At 44.8% G+C, this 19,627-nt stretch overlaps 1 protein-coding gene across 2 annotated transcripts in view; it reads right to left on the reverse strand.

Annotated features, from left to right (window-relative positions):
• RASAL1 (RAS protein activator like 1) overlaps nucleotides 1-19,627 on the reverse strand; it is a 64,375-nt gene that overhangs the window by 17,487 nt on the left and 27,261 nt on the right. For both annotated transcript variants that reach the window (XM_060249766.1, XM_060249765.1), the window contains exons 4-12: nucleotides 19,040-19,101; nucleotides 16,326-16,455; nucleotides 11,961-12,042; nucleotides 9,254-9,391; nucleotides 7,678-7,766; nucleotides 7,240-7,357; nucleotides 6,569-6,725; nucleotides 5,885-5,949; nucleotides 3,980-4,092 (exon numbers count right to left, since the gene is read on the reverse strand). In XM_060249766.1, coding sequence (XP_060105749.1) covers nucleotides 3,980-4,092; nucleotides 5,885-5,949; nucleotides 6,569-6,725; nucleotides 7,240-7,357; nucleotides 7,678-7,766; nucleotides 9,254-9,391; nucleotides 11,961-12,042; nucleotides 16,326-16,455; nucleotides 19,040-19,101 — 954 coding nt within the window. The remainder of the gene's footprint in view (nucleotides 1-3,979; nucleotides 4,093-5,884; nucleotides 5,950-6,568; nucleotides 6,726-7,239; nucleotides 7,358-7,677; nucleotides 7,767-9,253; nucleotides 9,392-11,960; nucleotides 12,043-16,325; nucleotides 16,456-19,039; nucleotides 19,102-19,627) is intronic.

Below are 19,627 nucleotides of genomic sequence, written 5' to 3' on the forward strand. Positions count from 1 at the left end.
CTTCACCAAAACCAAAACTCCACCTTTTCCTATGATGTCACTTCCAGGGCACTCCCCCAAACCTGCCTCTTCTTCTGAAGTAACTTTGTTTTCAGAAAAATCTCTCTGAAACTCATGCTGAGCCAAAATGGGAGTGGAAAGTGGGTGGTCTGCAACTTTTTCATACATTCCTAGGGTCCTCTCTTTCCACCCTCACACCTGCATGTACCTATCTGTTTGTGTGTTCTTCTCCAGCTTGCAAGCACTCCTAATGCTCATGTTCAATTGCCTGCACCACCTACACATCCTTTCCTCAACAGCACTGGCCAGTGTATGCAGTTGGAAGTGATGTTGCCATTGCCATCAGGAATGCCAATGCTGTGTACCAACCACACTGGGCCCTGGTAGCTGCTGTACCTCAAAATATGCTGACACATTTAGTAGGCCCTTCCTTCAGCTGCTACTACTGGAACCCTTCCTCAAGCTACCCTTCCTCAAGCTACTACCAAGCTTGCTTGGTTTCAAGAAAATCTTTTGACAGCTATTTTTCATACTTTTCCTGACTGAAACACTGGGAAATTGCTGTGAAAGGTAGCAGAGAATTGTACTGCAATTAACGAATGAATTTCAAGTTATATAAAGTTCATACAAGTTCATACAAGCTTTTCTACAGTTATCCCAAAAAGGATATTTATGAGGGGCTTGCAGCTTTTTACTGTGTTTCCCATGCCTCTCTGTTGTGCAGATATTTAGCCAATGAATTTCTTTCATCCTTTTTAATATCTACAGGAGGAGTTTAATTTTGGTGTCAAACAGCTGTTAAAAGCGGGACCAGTAAAATGGTGCCAAGTTCATAGTACCATCACTTCCATTGCTGTTGAGATATACAGCAGTAATCTCCAATAATCTCTTTCTGCCCCACACCTCTAACTGTCACTCACTCACTCACACAGAAATCTCATAGAAAGGCCAGCGGGCTACAACTGGGGGTGCCAGTTTTTCATTGACAGAGCTCCTATGTCTGAAACAACAGTATGATGAACAAAAAAGTTTCATCCAGTAAAAATGGAAGGAAAGAAAGGGAAAGAATGAAATGGAAGGAAAGGAAAAGAAAAGAAAAGAAAAGAAAGACATGGAAAGAAAGAACATAAGAGAAGCCATGTTGGATCAGACTAGTGGACCATCCAGTCCAAAATTTTCTCATACAATGCCCCCAAAGCACCAGAATGTTCACCAGTGCAGCCAGGGCACTAGAAGCCCTCCCACTGTTGCTTCCCCCCACCCCCAGCACCAAGAATACAGTCAGAGCATCCCCTGCAGACGGAAAGGGGGACAAAGGGGAAAAAGCCTTACTCACTATCAGATTACCCTAGCCAGCAACAATTCTGCCCCAGGGGTCATTTGGTTAAAAAAAAGCTATTGGAATGCCCACTCCCCGCCCCTTCTGGCTGAAAAAAACATCCCCCCTTCTTTGCCACCCAGGGCTCCCGGGGGAATCTCCCCAAAAGTACTGCAAGGCACATGAAAGCTCATACCTTGAAGAACACTTCATGGATCTAAAGTGCCAGTGGACGCCAGCTTTTCTCTCAAACACTGGGAGGGGGGAGAAGGAAGGAGAGGCAGCCCAGCTCCTCTCTGCACAACACAGAGATGGGGGAAGGAAGGAAGCCAAATGGAGCTCAGGCTTTGCAGCCTATGTCAGTCTTCAAGGCTAGCTTTTCTCTGCACAACAGCGAGATGGTGGAAGGAAGGAAGCGGAGCAGAGGTCATGCTTTGCTGGGGACGGGGCTAGCTTTGGCTTTTCTTGTGACCCGGTAGTGAGGCTTCTGTGGCCTGGTACCGGGTCCCAACCCTGCAAATGGGAAACAGTGCCCTACGGGATTGCCATCAATCAGCTGTGACTGGATGGCAAAGAAAAAGCACTAGCTGAGCAATGGCAGGCCACAGCCCCAATCCAGCACATGAGTATTATTGCTCCCCCAGGCATCCCCAACTTGTATGTTATTTGTGGAGTTCAAGAGCTCCTATGCTTGATTCCTTCCAGTGGAGCAGCCCAAACCATGAATGAGGGGCAATGGCTTGATAACAGCACAGCTTCCTCCCCAATCTTCTTTCCCTGCTGGACTTTGGCCTCATTCTTACAGCTCCTGATGTTCCTGCTCACAAATTAGACCCTGTAGACTTGTTTCTCTTGGCCAGCACCATTCTCCCTAATTATTTTTAGAGCCATAAATCATCCACCCAGGCCGAGTTTCACCATTTCTGCTTTAATTAGTGCCGAGAAGTGAGAAGAGCTACCTGCGAATGACACCCTTTTCTACGTGCAACTGTTTTAACGATTTCTCATCACATTTTTCACCCTACCCCCATTCGTCAACCAAAGCAGTCTCCTTGGCTCTCTTTTTCAAACTCACAGTACAAGGTGTTTTCCCCTCCCCTCACTTACTAGCTCACATATTGGCTGCTGCTATGTAATTCCCTTGAGACTGCGGTCTTCTTTGCTCTTTTCCCATCTGCTTTGAGATGACACGGGCAAAGGGACATACAGCATTGCCTGCCCACTGAACACTGAGTGTTCAGCATTGCCTGTTCACTGAGCCAGTTTGGTATAGTGGTTAAGTGTGCGGACTCTTATCTGGGAGAACCGGGTTTGATTCTCCACTCCTCCACTTGCAGCTACTGGAATGGCCTTAGGTCAGTCATAGCTTTCACAGAGTCGTCCTTGAAAGGACAGCTTCTGTGAGAGCTCTCTCAGCCCCACCTACCTAACAGGGTGTCTGTTGTTGGGGAAGAAGATAAAGGAAATTGTTAACCGCTCTGAGACTCTGGTTCAGAGGGAAGGGAGGGGTATAAATCTCTGGTCTTCTTCAACAGTTCCAGTTGGCCACAGTCTCTTCTGCCATGCGCTTACATGGAGGGCTTTGAGCAGGATGGGCTAAACTCCTAAAATGCCAAGATAATTAAGACCCTTCCGCTACAGTCTTAGTGATTTTGGGGTCCTGGGTCAAAGTCTAGGATGGGCCCCCAGAATTACTACTAACCCTTGCCACCCCCTCCCTCTACCAGGGCCAGGTAAGGAGCACTTCTCCATTTCTTTCTTTAATTTGAGACAAGGTTTTCCAGTGTAGGAATGCTAGACATTTTGAAGCAGCAGTAATACTAAGAGCAAGTATGTGAATACATCCCCAAACAGAGGCAGCTAGGTGACCAGAATGAGAAAATGGCCCCCTTTTTCCCTGCTCATCAAGGCCTCCACCCTTGTATTCCAAGCTGGCTTTTCAATTCTGCAACAAAAGTTCACACTCCTGAAAACAATTGTTTTTCTGGCTTGGACTGCTTTTGGTGGCAGCAGCTGGGAACTGCAGGGTTGTATGCTCCACCCAGGAAAAATGGGGCTGTGGTGAATTTTTGGTGAGGAAAGTTTGTGGAGATGCAAGAGCAGTTTGGCAGGGAAAAGTAGCACAACCCCTCCCCCTTCCCTTTTTTTATATGCCACCTATTTGTGCTTGTTTCACTGACAGTTAGGGGTAGGCTTCTTTCAAAGGTAATACAATCAGGGGTCACAGAAGCACACAATCATGCAGACACATGCATAAAGCCCAATTAAAGTAAGTGCATAAAGCACTGCCTTCTCCCTAAGGAGACTGCTAAGCACACTAGGTAAGTCAATCAGATTTGGCCATGTGATGATATCACAAAGTTAAATCAGAGAATATTCCAAGCCCTCCCCCCCGCACCCCGCAAAAAAAACAAAAACCCCTGAACAACAGAATGTATTTTGGGGAGATAAAAAAGGAGAAAATTGCATGTCAGGTGAATATGACAGTACATTTGTTCGCTCTGCAATGTCTCTGGAATAGACCTGTACTTCTGGCTCACATCAGAACAGACCTGAGTTCACTCTCCTGATATTCTGGAAGATTCTTAATACAGACCACCAGCCTAATCCAAGCACATTGCAGAGCTCCACTTCATGAAGCACCACAGCACCTGCCTTCACCTGGTCCGGCTTGGCTCAATCTTGCATGGATCTAGCTCTACATATTTCTTCTCCTCAAAGATCCGGTTAATGATCGGCTTCAGCACCTCATGAAGATAGGGCATTCCCACCACCTAGATGGGTCCAGAGAGAACAAGAGGATATAGAAAGGGGGTGGGGGGAATGCATCTTGAAAAGTGCATACTTGAAAAGAAACAGGAAGGAAAAGAATGTCCAAAAAATGCTTCTTGTAAAAAGGGCATATCCACTCTACACTTTTATATATATTTATACACATACACATTTAAATTGTTACTTCTGCTGAAGAACCAAGGGAAGAGCAGTCTGGTGATAATGCTCAGGTTCTAGTAGTCATTCCTAAACTCATCTCAGGAACTACGGTTCCCAGATTTCTATGGGGAGAGGGGATGACTACATTAAATCTGTGGTGTTCATTCATCCTAAATATTTGAGTGGCTTTGCCTTGCCAACTCTTTTTCCAGTTCAGGCTACCAAATGGCAACTGGAACAAAGAGGCTATGAAGAAGTTTTTACCAAGATTCACTGGATCTATTTTATACCAGCAATAGCACTACATATTTCCAAAAGCCCCCATGTAATCCTCACAAGCACAGATGATGAAGCATAAAAATATCTTCCTCCTTTTAAGAGGCAGCTGCCACTTCAAAGATCTAGAATCTTTTACTCTCTTTTGGCAAGCATGTTGGCAAGGGAGAGATCACACTGGACAGCTCTTCCTTTGAAATTACCCATTTTAATGAATGAACTGTAAAGTGTCTGAAGAATCTGGTTCCTTCTTATTTACAGAAGTTTGTCATGTTTTTAGACCCTTAATACCAGAGTGCAGGGGTGGGGGTGGAGGGGGGGAAGAATGCTACACATAACTTGGAAGAATTGTAAAATTTATATTACAGGGCCAAGTGCTTGCTAGTATTATCAATGTAATGCGCTCCATACTCATTGACCCCTGTCTGAGTGAGCAAATAGCAAAGCCTGGCAAATATAAAATTGTCTTCCTGTGTTCAGCTCGGAACCAATTGGTAATTGAAACTGCTGCAAAATTTTTATATTTAGCATCTAGGAAGCGCTTAATGTATTTGCAAATTGCCATTTGATGGATGGATTAGTTCCTTGTTATATTCGATATCATGCCAATACAGGCTATTGAATATAAGAATATGTAATGCAGCTGAATTTATCCATACATGGTGGATTTGTAGTAAAGTTAACTATTTTCTGAAAAATTATTGTCCTTTCCCTTGCTGTCTCTCAAATTATGGAATCTTATTAAGTATGACAGATAGATTTGAGTCCAGTAGCACTTTAGAAAACATTAATATTATGGGAGATACTTATCATACTTCTGAAATAGTTTATAAAGAACTTCCAAGATTTAGCAGTATATCCAATTACTGATGATATCAACATTACCTGGATTTTGGGTGCACATTTATATTTTTAAGATACATATATCTTCCCTACTGTATGCTTATTACTTACAATTTGTTATACTAAAGATAAAGGTATTTATTGTGTGTTAGTACCTTATGTTACCATTAGAAAAATTAATAAATATTTATTTATAATAACCTGCTACACGACATACAGTTCAAATCCTTCTCTTTTGAAAAGTATAGGAGATATTGTAGTTGCAAAGCCATATTTCATAAGGGGAAGTTTCTCTTCTGCTTTGGAGTTTGTTCCCACCCCACCCCTCCCCTCCCCTCAAACATATCAGCTTTTGCAGTAAAAAAAAAATGGAATCCCACATATATCTGGCACAGCACTACATGAAAGTCATGGGGTGCTTCTTTTTGAAGACTGCTTCCAAGCACCTTTTGGGTAGGCCCGTATGCTTTCTGCTACTCTCCAAGAATAGCAACTTGTTCCCTGGCTCTCTCTCACCTTCATGAATTGCTCCATGGATTTGGATGCCAGCGAATTTGAGCGAAATAGTGTGTTTGGGTCCGCTGAAAGGACAGAAAGAGACTGGTGTTGGTGCATGTTGCAAACTGGACTCTTATTAAGACCAATTTTATGAATATAGATTGGGTCAGCATAGCAGATGGTGAGCTGGAGAATCCCCAGTTCCGATCCCACCCCTACCATGAATTCACTAGACAAGCCCCTTTTCTCTCAGCTTCTTTCTAACACATTACTGCACTGAGATAATCTGATTTCTGTGCCAATAAAAAGCTAAATTCTGGACTTTCATAAAGCAAAACTGTCCTTTTGTTTTGTGTAATTTATTCTGCTTCTGCTGTTCATGGGGACAGGCAAGGAATGATAAAGTACTCTGAAGCCTTCTCATCACTGGAAATCTTATTTCGCACCATCTGGCTTTGCAAGTTTCACACATCACCCATTCACTTTCAAGCATGTCCATATGGGCTAACAACTCATTTATTTTTAAATGAAAACGGAGAGTATCAGAAAGCCTGGTTCTGTAGCCAGCCCTACTTCTTATGGATTTCCACTTTACTACAGAATTGCAACACACACAGTCTTAGTCATATGATCCTTCTGGCTGTGGTACTGAACCTGGGACCAGATTCAAACACAACAAATGTCTGAATTCAGAGTGCTTACTGGTTCTGGAAACTTCATGGAGATTCAGGTAGTCCAAAAAGGGTACCACCAGGCCTTGCCCAAGGAAGATCTTGACTAGTTTGGTAGCCACATCTTGACGACTCTCCACCGAGCACACCTCTTCCAGCACAGCCAGGGGTGTGACGTCATCCTTTTCCTGCAGTGCAGCATAGCATCCCCAAGTAAGATGTCAATATGTATTTAAAGACTGCCTTTCTTCAGTGCCAAAAATAGACCTGGGTGCAGACTGAAGTACTGGAGTGAGGTATATAAATAATTTGATGTATTTGTGCATAGGAAGGCTTTTTTGTGCAAGGGGAAGGCTCCAGTTGTCATTAGACCTCCTTGGGAACATCAGGGCTCTGCTGAGGTATGGACTTTGCTGCAGCAACTCCTGCTATTCTAAGGAACTCTCCAAAGTCCTAAAATGTCTTACTCTGATTGGCTGCCTGGACCTACCTGCCAAATGCTGACTTATACCTCTCTATTTTCAACCTAGCTAGAAAAGGAAAACCTGTTTTTCCACACTGTTACAATCCCCCAGTTTGTAAACGTTCATTCTTGATCCACCTCCTTCTGATTTTTTTTTCTCTTATAACCCCACACATCTCAGACAAATGAGTAAAAACTCATTGCATTTTTGTCCAGCCAGCATCTGCCCAAATACCCACCTCTGGCGGGCACAAGATGGATTCCACCAGCAAGTCTATGAGTGGCTGGTAATACCTGGAGGGCAGGATCCTATCCTCTGCAAGACGAACTCGCAGCCTCAGCGCCCCCAGCTTTCCCCTGAAACCAGATTGCAGTCAGAATACACAAGAGTCCAAATGTGCAAATTGCAAAGGATGACTTGCAGAGATCTGTCGTGTGTGGAAACTTGAAAAAGTTGCAAGCAACATGATTAAATGATAAGGCTCTTCAAAGATCAGGCCTGGAATGACATATTCTTAAATGTGACCCCACCCCACATGCTTCCCATCACTACACCACTATAAACGTTTTCAACTGGGACAGGGCAGGTTTTTTGGATGTAGAGCTGGAGCAGATGGGCCTTTTAATCTCTTTTCAACCTTGCGATGCAAGAACATCTGAAAAGGTTCCACATTTACCCAGCATCCTCCTCTGCACTGGGGAAGGGCAGCAGACGGTACCAGCCTTTGAATGGGGCTATCTGCAAGGCATCCAAAGAGAACTCGACCTGCATGGATCAGAGACAGAAGAGAATCAGAAGAGAAGCCCAAAGGAGCAAGTGGTTGCAAAGGTGACATAGTGAACAATGGAATTAGAAAACTACAACTTCATCGTTTCTATAACCATCTCAGGACCCTCACATCAGTATAAACTTCTTGCATGGAAAATGAAGGGCATGCCTGGAGGATGGACAGTGATACTGCAGTGAGAGATTCCAAGCCAGGGCTCTGCCTCCTTACGTTCTTGAAAGCTTCCAGCTATGGGATAGAAACTCTACAACCACTCCATCGCTTATCAATAAATTACTTGGCTCAGTTCAAGGTTCTGTCTACCACTTGCAAAGCCCTTAATGGCACTGGACTCATACCCATGCTTCACCATGACAGCTCCACTCATCATAGTGAAGTCTTCTGAAGGTGCCACCGCCCTGCAAACAGTTAAAATCAGTGCCTGCCCATTCTTGTGCATTTCCTTTGGTGGCTCCTACATTATGCAACAATCTGCCCAAGGCTTAGTTCTGTTGTTTCACCACAAATTGCATAATAGAATTGTTTTAGAGGGTATCCTTGTAAAGCGAGTAGAACTGTGATGTAATAATGGATCATGAAGTGACTCCGTTAGAGAAGATATTGGATTTATATCCCACCCTCCACTCCAAATCTCAGAGCAGCTCACAATCTCCTTTATCTTCCTCCTCCACAACAAACACCCTGTGAGGTGGATGGGGCTGAAAGAGCTCTCACAGAGGCTGCCCTTCCAAGGACAACTTTGTGAGAACTATGGTTGACCCAAGGCCATTCCAGCAGCTGCAAGTGGAGGAGTGGGGAATTAAACCCGGTTCTCCCAGAAAAGAGTTCATGCACTTAACCAGTTCTTAAGTGTGTGTCCAGTTCTTAGTCCCACTGTGTTATCTTGTTTAATAGGAAGGTTTTTTTTGTTAAATTCAAACACGACCATTCAAACATTATCATATTTTGTAGTTTGCTTACTCATTGACTGATCAGTTGTAGCATAACTTTAATTTGCCCTGACCTGGATGGCCAGGCTAACCTGATCTTGTCAGATCCCAGAAGCTAAGCAGGATGAACCCTGGCTAGTACTTGGACGGGAGACCTCCAAGGAAGTCCAGGGTTGCTGTGCAGAGGCAAGCAATGACAAACCATCTCTGAACAGCTTTTGCCTTGATATTCCCCACAGGGTCACCATAAATTGGCTGCCACTTTATGGCACTTTCCACCACCACGTTATCTGCCTTGAGTCCATGAGAAAGGGAGACTATAAATAAATAAACAGAGCACTCCTACAGGTCTGTATCATCATTTAGACAATCAGTTAAGCTCACAACCTACCATAATCAGTGGGAGGGTGCACTGGAGCCCAGCTTCTGCAGCCTGGGAACCTGCACTGACCCTCTGCAACACAATGAACCTAGATTCTGCCCCACCCACAGACAGTCTCCTCCAGGCCTTTGCCCATGCCTCCCTTGCCACTCACCCGTCCCAGGAAGTCATTCTTGCCCACCATATCCCAGTCCCAGACTTCCACAGTGAGAGGAGTTCCTTTGACAGTTTCCTCTTCCAAGACGAACTCCAGAACCTCACCCCAGTGTGGGAAGCGGGTTTTCTTGATAATCTGTAGAAGCAAGAGAAGGTGTAAGATGCTCAAGCTGTCTTCTGCCAATGTTCCCTCTACTTTCCCCCCTACTGAAAATTTGGTACTGAGAGATGCTAATATAATTGAGGACTTAATGGTATGGACCAGGGGTGGCCAAGCTTGCTTAACATAAAAGCCACAGAATAAATGTCAGATATCTGAGAGCCACAAGACATGAATGTCAGGGAGGGAGGGAGAGAGGAAAATAGATGGGGGGGAGAGAGGTAGAAAGAAAGTAACTTTAAATGCATTGTCCAAGCTGCCTTAGAAAGAGAAATGTCTCCTCCAAGCTGGACAACGGGGCAGTGGAAGCTTCAAGAGCCACACAATATGTATTAAAAGAGCCACATGTGGCTCCCGAGCCACCGTTTGGCCACCCCTGGTATGGATGAACACCGTCCACCCCTCTATTTAGTTTACTTGCACAATGAATATAGAGCAGAGCGGTTCACATCCTGAGCAGAATAGAACTGCTATAATCTTAAAATGGGCAGTGCAAGACCCTGCATGGCTCCAGAGTGCTGCTGAGTAGGACTTCCTGTGTTGAGGAGTGGCTGCTCATGTGCTCAGCTTATAGGGAACACTGCTTCTTCCCTGTAAGGAGTACAACCATTGTCTGTAAGCTACTTTGGATCCCCATTGGGGAGAAAAAATGGGATAAAAGCATCTAAATATATACAGTACATTTCCAGGGATAGGCACACCATGCACCCAGTCTGTTAGAGACTGGAATATTCATATGACAAATCTAAGCCAATGGGTAACTAGCCTTGGACTCAGCTATATGTTAGGTGGATCCAGAAGGGCAGCTGTGTTGGTCTGAAGCAGCAGAACAAATCTGGAGTCCATCTGAGTATCTGAGGAAGTGTGCCTGCACACGAAAGCTCATACCTGGAATAAATTTTTTGTTGGTCTTGAAGGTGCCTCTGGACTCAAAATTTCTCCTATATGCAAGGTGTTTATTTTAAATGACACTTTTTACCTTTGCAAATCTAGCTCCCAGGACTACTTTTGCCAAGGAGGAGACTCGCATGGGGAGAGAGGGAAATGTTAACCCTTTAATCCCCTGCCATTTCTCCCTGGAGAAAGGCCCCCATCAACTGCTTTCCCCTCCCTCCCACAATAAATACATGGCTGCAAATCTCCTAGTGGGGGCTGATAATCTCCCAGAATTGCAACTGATCTCCAGATTACAGAGGTCAGTTCCTCTGGAGAAAATGGAGGGTGAAGTCCAGGGCACTGTACTCTGCTGAAGTCCCTTGCCTGCCCAGGCTCTACCCCCCAGATCTTCAGGAATGTCCGAAATTGCCCAGAGCTGGCAACACTCTAATATGGGTGCCTACAGGGCTTTTTTGTAGCAGGAACTCCTTTGCATATTGGGCCACACACCCCTGATTTAGTCAATCCACCAAGAGCGTACAGGGCTCTTCTTACAGGGCCTACTGTAAGCTCTGGGAGGATTGGCTACATCAGGGTTGTGTGGCCCAATATGCAAAGGAATTCCTGCTACAAAAAAAGCCCTGGGTACCTATAAATGTTTGCCAGTGAAGATAAAATCAGCTCAGGGTGGTTTTTTTCTAGCAACAGCAGGGGATGAAAAAGTTAAAGCCCCCCCCCCCCTCCTTTTACATTCTTCTTGATAAAGCAATCCAGGCAATTAAATTGGCAATTTTTTTAAAAAATGCTTAAAATAAACAGGGAAGCAATCCTAAGGTACATTTGAGTCCAGGGTAAGAATTCCCTTTGTCTTGAACTTCAGACATTCTAGCCTAAGGCAATTCAGTTATGTGTGGCTACTTCCACAATCTGAATGTCAGTTTGGCACAACACCATGAACTTCCTGAGCCCTAACACACCCCAAACAGAACTTAAAATGTAATAATGAATGCCTGGGAACACAGCCAGAGCAGAGCCATGCGTGAAGCAAATCTGGGAGTGTGAGTTCTTCAGAGGTTGAGCTTGAAGTGTAACATGCAAAATGCTCTTCTCTATAGACCACACAAGGGTGTTTTTCACATAGGGACGAGTTTATGTAGTTTCCCTGTCACTGTTGCAGCTGGTGATACAACACAACAACCACTGGGTTTCCGCACAGCAGATTTCCCAAGTAGTTTTTTTTTTAAATCAGCAATTTAACAGTTATATCAATAGACTGTTATACCAAAATATGCAGCCATTTCTCTGAATTCTCAGCTTTCAATTAAAAAGTAAGTCCCTATTCCCTGTCATTGCAGAGATACGCTTTCCCTTCCAATATATAAAGAGACTAGAGACTTCCTTTTCTTTAAAAAAAAATGAAAGCTGGGAACTCAGATAACCTGATACATCAATATGCTATTAAATCTTTTGTTTTTTAAAAAAACCCTCTGAGGTAGGGAGAAGAAACGGCTACCATGGGGGGAAGTGGTTGTGATGTGGACCCACACAGCAGCCATTAGGTTTTGTTGAAATCTCTTCCACAACAAGGCAGGATTGCAAAAGATTGGAGAAAAGCTCCCCCAGATCAGTTTTGAAGGGAGAGGAAAGAATGTTTCAGGATTATACTCACAGATGTTTCCAGGACTTGCCCATTCCATAACACACGTGCAAAGGGGTCTGAGGTGCCTGAAATATCACGTGGTGCAAGGTCTCTAAGGGGGAGGAAAAGAAGCCAGATAGAAGTTGGGGGGTATTTTACAAGTTCCTGGCAATATCCAGACAAGGAATGCAATTCTGAGGGAAGGGAAATTATTTCCTCCACCAAATCCACTTGAACCTTCCCCCCCCCCCCTCCGCATCAAGCCACAGCTGATTTATGGTAACCCCCTCATGGGTTTTTCAAGGCAAGAGATGTTCAGGGGTGGTTTGCCATTGCCTGCCTTTGCGTTACAACCCCAGTATTCCTTGATGGTCTCCCATCCAAATACTGACCAGCACCAACTCTGCTTAGCTTCTGAGATCTGACAAGATCAGATGAGCCTGGGCTACCCAGGTCAAGACCCACTGGAACCAACCGGATCTCAAAGGACATGCATTCGAGTTGTTCTCCATCCTTCAAAATCCCCAACTTTGTAAAGGGTTCTAGCTAGATAAAGAGAAGACCTCAGATGTTGAAAGGAACCACTGCAATGTGTGTGTGTGTGGGGGGGGGGTGCAGGCACAATCTCTTCTTGTGTACTTTGAGCCCACAAACACAGTAGCTTCATTCACAAGCCACAGCAAACATGCATGCAGTCTGTGTACAGTGTACACGTGATTTTTCTTTATACATACATTGAGTAATTCCCACATTACATTCAGTACATGCACTGCTGAGCACATGTGATTTAAACATAATCATCCAACGACTGGTCCCTGGTTTCATTTGAAAAGTGTACATGCATTGGATCTTCCTTACAAACTGATGTAGATGTGTACACACAAGATGTATAGATGTTCAGTGTAACATTTGAACAGGGTTATTGTGGTGCTGGAGAAGAATCTTGAGAGTCCCTTGGACTGCAAGAAGGTCAAATCAGTCAGTCCTAAGGGAAATCAACCCTGACTGTTCCCTGGAAGGTCAGATGCTGAAGCTGAAGTTCAAATATTTTGGCCACCAAATGATAAGGGAGCACTCAGTGGAGAAGACCCTGATGCTGGGAAAGACAGAAGGCAAAAGAAGAAGGGGACAGCAAAAGATGAGATGGCTGGACAGCGTTACTGATATAACTAACATGAATTTGAGCAGACTTTGGAGGATGGTAGAAGACAGGAGGGGCCGGGCATAACTTTGTCCATGGGGTCGCAAAGAGTCGGACTCGACTGTGAGACTGAACAACAACAAACTGTGGTCCCAGGGAGTGATTTCTGGAGGATGCAACATACAACTGGGTTGCTGAAGCTAAGCAGGTCTGGATTTGGCCTGAATGGGAGATCTTCTGGAAACTAAATTCATGCTGCCTTGAGTTCTGCGATGGAAGAAAGGCAGGATATAAAGATAAGAAATCGACACACACAAACACAGGTGTCTGAGCATGACTGCCAATAAAAGAAACCCAGTTTTAGAACAGCATCCAATATGTGTCTTCTTCTATTCTTCTGCTGTAACTGATTAATTCTGACACACTTTGTATAGTTCTGTAACCTGATTTCCCATTCTGGGATTGGTGAGTTAACAGACATTCATCTCCCAACATTGTCTCTGTGTGGCTATTAATTTTTTTTACCACTAGCTGGCACTGCCTTGGGACCAAATTCAAAGGAAAAGTTAAAGCATCCAAACATAATGCAGTCATTTCCCAAACAGGCTGAGGGACTCTTTGTTCAAAATGCTTTGACCCATCTTCAGAACAGAGTCCCAAGGCAAACAAACGCAAGGGATGGTCTTTGTAAAGTTGATAGAGCAATGCCAATAGCCATAGTTCAACCTTATGCTGATATATAATACCATCTCTGACAGTACCACTCCCTCACTACAGCTGCTCCCCCTCCCACATAGATTCTGCCATCTACCCTTCCTCCATTGGCCATCTGGTTGCCTAGGTGCCTGTTTCTGTTTCCAGGGAAGCAGGATGCTTTCTCGGCTCTGATGAACTGTCTCTCTAGTGAGACACAGCATAAGACCAGGACAGAGTTGTTTTCCATATCCAACCCCCCTCCCGCCCCAATCAAGCCTTCCTCCAGGGTTGCAGAGCAGGCTGTCTGACCTGGAAACTCATTGCTTGCTAGCAGATAGGAAATGAAAAACAAGGACAAGTATCAGAGCCTCACAAACTAGGTACCACCTCTTGTCCAGCTTCTCTTACAGCTCATAACATAAGAGTTCTGCTGGATCATATCAACAGTCCATCTAATTCAGCATCCATTTCCCATGTTGGCCAGCCAGATGCCTTCAGCAGGCCTGCAAGAGAGGCACAGAGATCAAAGCCTCCCCACTGCTGTTGCCCCCCACCTCATTTTTGTCCCGATGAAGCATTTTTGAGACTTTGCACACTAGTTGGTGATGTTGTGGTCTGTCCTGACCTGCTGCTGTTTCTGGACAAGGATCAATCTTGCCCATCTAAGGTTGCAGCTTAGTTATTATCAGGAGCTAGATGGGGGCATCCATATTACCCCCATTTTGCAGTCACTCCTGAAGCAGCGTTTTACTGAAGCAGACCCTTGGTCTATCAAGGTCGATATTATCTACTCTGTCTGACAGCAGCTCTCCAGAGTCTCTGGCAGAAATCTTTCACATCACCTACTGCCGAGTCCTTTTATCTGGAAATGCCAAGGATTGAGCCTGGGACATTCTGCATGACAAGCAGAGGCTCTGTCACTAAGCCATAGCACCTCCCCATCAGCTACTGAGTTCACTTCAAGGTATTTACTATCACATACAAAGGCCTGCATGGCCTTGTGCCCTCCAATCTACGGGACCACCTCTCCTTCTCTCTTCTGCCGCAATAACTCTGCCCATCTGCCCAGGACCTTCTACTGGTGCCACACTGCAGATGAACAAGATCAAAACCACTCATACACTGGCCTTCTCTGTAATGTCCCCCATCTTGTAGAATGGCCTGCCTGAAGAAATCAGCAGGGCTTCCATGTGCCTGCATGCTACGTAAAATGGAGTTGATCAGAAAAGCTTTTCTAGAAAGTTAGGAGGGCTACATTATAACAGAATGGTTCAGGAAGGCGCTTTGTGGAAGGGAAAGGAATGTGGATTGTATCACTGTATAGAACCTGTTATCAGTTTACTGCATGCACTACCTCATTGTTTTCTACTGATGTAATACCACTTTTCTTCATTACATCCACACTCGGTATCTACATTCATATTTCGGTCATCCTAGTCCTGGGACAGTGCTCATTCAATGCCTTCTTATTGTTTGTATTGCTCTACACTGTGCTTACACTGTCTCTTTGTATGGACTGTTTATTGACTAATGCTGTCAATAAACATCATGGAATCATGGAGAGAAAAGGCAGATGATACATACAGTAAATAAATAAGCAAAATTGTGAGGGGGGGGGCCAGTGAGAGTAAATATATTTTATCCTGGCAACTGGAGCCTTATCTGAAAAGAAAGTTCAGCTCAGAACAAGGACATCCAGGAAGCGTTTCTACACACCCCTCCACCTACCACCCCTTTGCCAAGCTTTTCACAACTTGGTGTTCTTTTATATATATTTTTTAAAATGAGCTGTTAATTATCTCACTTCATAAAGGACTCTGGAGAGGGGGAGGATGGGGGTCAGAGAATTCACACTCCCCTTTCAGCACCCACCAACACCTTTTTTACTACAGCACTCTTTCTGTTCGCACATGGAGAAGTGAGAACTTTCAAACGCTCTGTCTATTTTAAAAGAAGAAGTGGCAATTATCAGTTAGGCTGGCCCACACCAAAGTCCCACCATTTGGTGATGTTTTTTGCCTCGTTCATTCTACAAACTGAAAAGGTGTGACACCCCGGATTTCTGCAATGCCTGCTCGAAAGCTGAGCAATCCCTTCTCCTGTCTTGGGGCAGTGTCCGCAGTTTTACACATGAAGAGTTCTGCTGAATTGGACTAAAGTCCACCTATCCCACTTTCCTGTTTCCCAGAGCACCCAGCCAGATGCCTTGGCAGATCATCAAGCTGAACACAGGTGCCAAAGTCTCCTCTTGTCTTTCCTCCAGCAACTGGCATACACGAGGCACATGTCCATCAGGGCTAGTAGTTTTTGCTGAACCCATCCTCCCTGGATGAATCCCTTTTGAAAACCATTTAAGTGAGCAGCCACCATTACATCATGTGGCAGTGAGTTCCATAAGTCAATTCAGTGAAGATGCACTTCCTTTTGTCACTCACCCTCAACTGGGGCAGCCATACAGAAACATGCCATTGGGTCCCTATCTAGCCCACCAAGAGTGCCATGACTCCCTCTAGAAGAGGAAGGGGAGGAGGGAAAACAGCACTACTGCCCTCTCCTACCTGGCTTCAATGACATGGCAACAAAGCACCCATCTGTGGGTCTCCTTCAACACCTGAAGCTCCAAAGAGATCTCGCCCTGCACCTCCTCATTGGGGTCCACACGACTCAGGTTGATCCAGCTGTCAATGCCTGCAACAGAAGAAAAATATGCCACAACTGGGTTCTAGCTGACATGCAGCTGGCCACCATCCCCCACTAGGGGTGAACCTGAACCAAAAAAATGCAGTCTGGTTCGTGATGTGTCTTGTTTGTGGACCACAGATTGTCATGAATTTTTAGCCGCCTCACAAACCGGTTTGGTTTGTGAGGTAATAGAATGGCCCCCAGTCACCAAACTTTCAAGGGATCTCCAGCTAATTCTCCTCTACCTGCCTTCCAGGTTTGGTAAGGATTGGATTTACGGGGTCCAAGTTACAGCCCCCTCCCCAAAGAAGGTGCCACCAGGAAAGTACTTTCTGGGTACAAGTCCACATGAAGTTCACTGGGTGACTTGGGGCTAGTCACTCTCTCAGCCTGATCTACCTCAGAGGGTTGTTGTGAAGATAAAATGCAGGAGGAAAGAAAACATGAGAGGCATGCTGAGATCCTTGGAGGAAGGATGGGATAAAAATGAAGATAGAAACAAACAACCAGCCCAACAGAGCTTATCCCTAAAGCACATCACTCTTCAAGATATACGGAGTGGCTTGGTTAAAATGGAAAGACAAGCAGAGGTATAACAATTTCTTTTAAAATGCCTCCTTCTTTATAAGAGCAGTGGTTCCTGCTTTCTCACAGGTGGTTCAAGAGGCCGAGGAGGAGGAGGAAGGGGAGGTAAAAAAATGAGGCACCGGAAGGTTCAGTGGCATCCATACAGATGGAGTAAACATACAGCTTGCTGCTCTGTGTGTATGCTAGACAGGAAAAAGAAAACACAAATTTATTTTGTGTTCATTGCTGTGAAACTCCTTTGAAATTCCTGCAATCTACGCTGGGAAAGAAAGTAGCATGGAGTTACTATGCAAGTATGACCCAAACTAAGACTAGATGATTGCAAAACATACAGCAAGCTCAGAAGAGTTTCCTCCAGAAGTCTAAAAACCACCACTGTAGAGTATATAAAATAAAATACAAATATAGTAGACAATACAGCAGAAGCAGAAAAGAGTAAGAGTCCAATAGCTCTGAAGAAGTCAGCAGTGACTCACAAAAGCTCACCCTACTACAAATTGTGTTAGTCTTTAAGGTGCTACTGGACTCTTACTCTTCTCTGCTACAGATGGCTACCCATCTTAATACAGCAGAAAACACTATCTCCAGCCAAAAATATTTCCCCATTACAACACTAGGGGACACTAGACTCCAGTAGAACTGCTCAGGTCTTTTCCATCATGGTCTTGGCACATTTTTTTAAAAAAATTAATATGTTGTAATTTTCCCCCACCCATTTTTGACCATTTTTAGCACTGATGTGTCACTGTGCGTATGCAGTGGAAAGGAGAAATATCTTCTTTAGTATAGGAGCCAAAGATGCTGCATCCGGCTTCCTGTCGTTCCTCCTTGCACATCACAAATTTATTGCACACATTCAGCCGGGGCTTCGGGGACTGCACTGGCTGCCAATAATATACCGAGTTCGCTACAAGGTGCTGGTTATTACCTTTAAAGCCCTATATGGCTTAGGACCTGCTTACCTTAGGACCGTCTCTCCCCATATGTTCCCCAGAGAGTACTGAGATCGGGTTCTCAGAATCTCCTTACAATCCCCGGGCCAAAGATAGGCCCGTTTGAAGTCAACTAGGGACAGGGCTTTTTCGATCGCAGCCCCCTGTTGGTGGAACCAGCTGCTGGAAGAGGTGAGGGCCCTGCGGAACCTTGGGCAGTTCCGCAAGGCCTGTAAGACAGTCCTCTTCCAGCTGGCATACTGGCATCTGAATCTGAATACCGGCATCTGAATCTGAATTTTAAGGAGACTGTAGGATAGTACGCTGACGAATTGTGTTTATTTTTACTGTATAAATGATTAATGTATTTTAATTCTTGATTTTATTGTTAGAATTTTGTGTTGTGAGCCACCCTGAGCCCGCTTCGGTGGGGTAGAGCGGGATAAAAATCGAATGAAATAAATAAAATAATAAATAAATAATTAATTTATGTATTCTATATTTTATCCCCAATGAGAATCCAAAGTGGCTTCCATTGCTCCTCTCTTCCATTTTATTCTTACAGCAATCCTGAAAATACGTGACCGATAGACCCGAAGAGGTCACCCCCAGCAAGCTTCCAAGGCAGAGAAGGGATTCCAACTCCAGGTCTCCTAGATCCTATTCTAACCACTTCACCAAACTGGCTCTCAGTTGGACCAAATAGTTTGCCTGCCTCCTGCTAGAAGAGGAGGAGAGTTGGTTTTTATATCCCACCTTTCACTACCTGAAGGAGTCTCAAAGTGGCTTACAATCACCTTCCCTTCCTCTCCCCGCAACAGACACCGGGCTGTGAGGTAGGTGGGGCTGAGAGTGCTCTGAAAGAGTTGTGACTGATCCAAGGTCACACAGCAGTCTGCATATGGAGGAGGTGTGGGGGATCAAACCCAGTCCACCACTCTTAATCACTACACCACACTGGCACCACATTGAATGGTCTTCTGGCCACCAGTACCTACCCAGTCCACCACTCTTAATCACTACACCACACTGGCACCACATTGAATGGTCTTCTGGCCACCAGTACCTACCCCGTGGGTGGGATGAGATGTACTCTCTACTGAGCGAGACTTTGCCGATGACATCATCATGCCTGCAAAAAAAAGAACAGAGATGGTGCACAGTGGGGTTCAAAGAAGGAATGGGATGAGCTCATGATGGCCAAGGATCTGAGGTGGGTCCATGGCTCACTGAATGAGCACATTCTTTGCAGGCAGAAGGTCCCAAGCTCAAAGCCCTGAATCTCCTGTTGAAAAGGACGAGGCAGTAGGTGATGTGAGAGATCTCTGCCTGAGACCCCAAGACAGCTGCTGCCAGTCCAAGTAGGTAAGGCTGACCTTGGTAGGTCCAGGTTCTGACTTAATACAAAGCAGCTTCACATGTGTTCATGTGTGTGATTTGGTTTGTAGAAAATGTAAGGGCAAACTAGGGGGCATCTGTTGTGTGCAAGAAAACAACAATCCCTTGGCTTAACTACAGGTACATTACTACTGCTAATTAAAATATAGAATGAAAATGTAATGAAGTATCCAATAGGTTCCATTTTACATATTGTTAGTAAACCAATAAACAAACTAACCAAAAAAGGCCTGTGCAAGTACCAAGTTGTTACCAACCCA

This window comes from Heteronotia binoei, chromosome 11 (genome assembly GCF_032191835.1).
Source record: "Heteronotia binoei isolate CCM8104 ecotype False Entrance Well chromosome 11, APGP_CSIRO_Hbin_v1, whole genome shotgun sequence".
Lineage (NCBI taxonomy): Eukaryota > Metazoa > Chordata > Lepidosauria > Squamata > Gekkonidae > Heteronotia > Heteronotia binoei.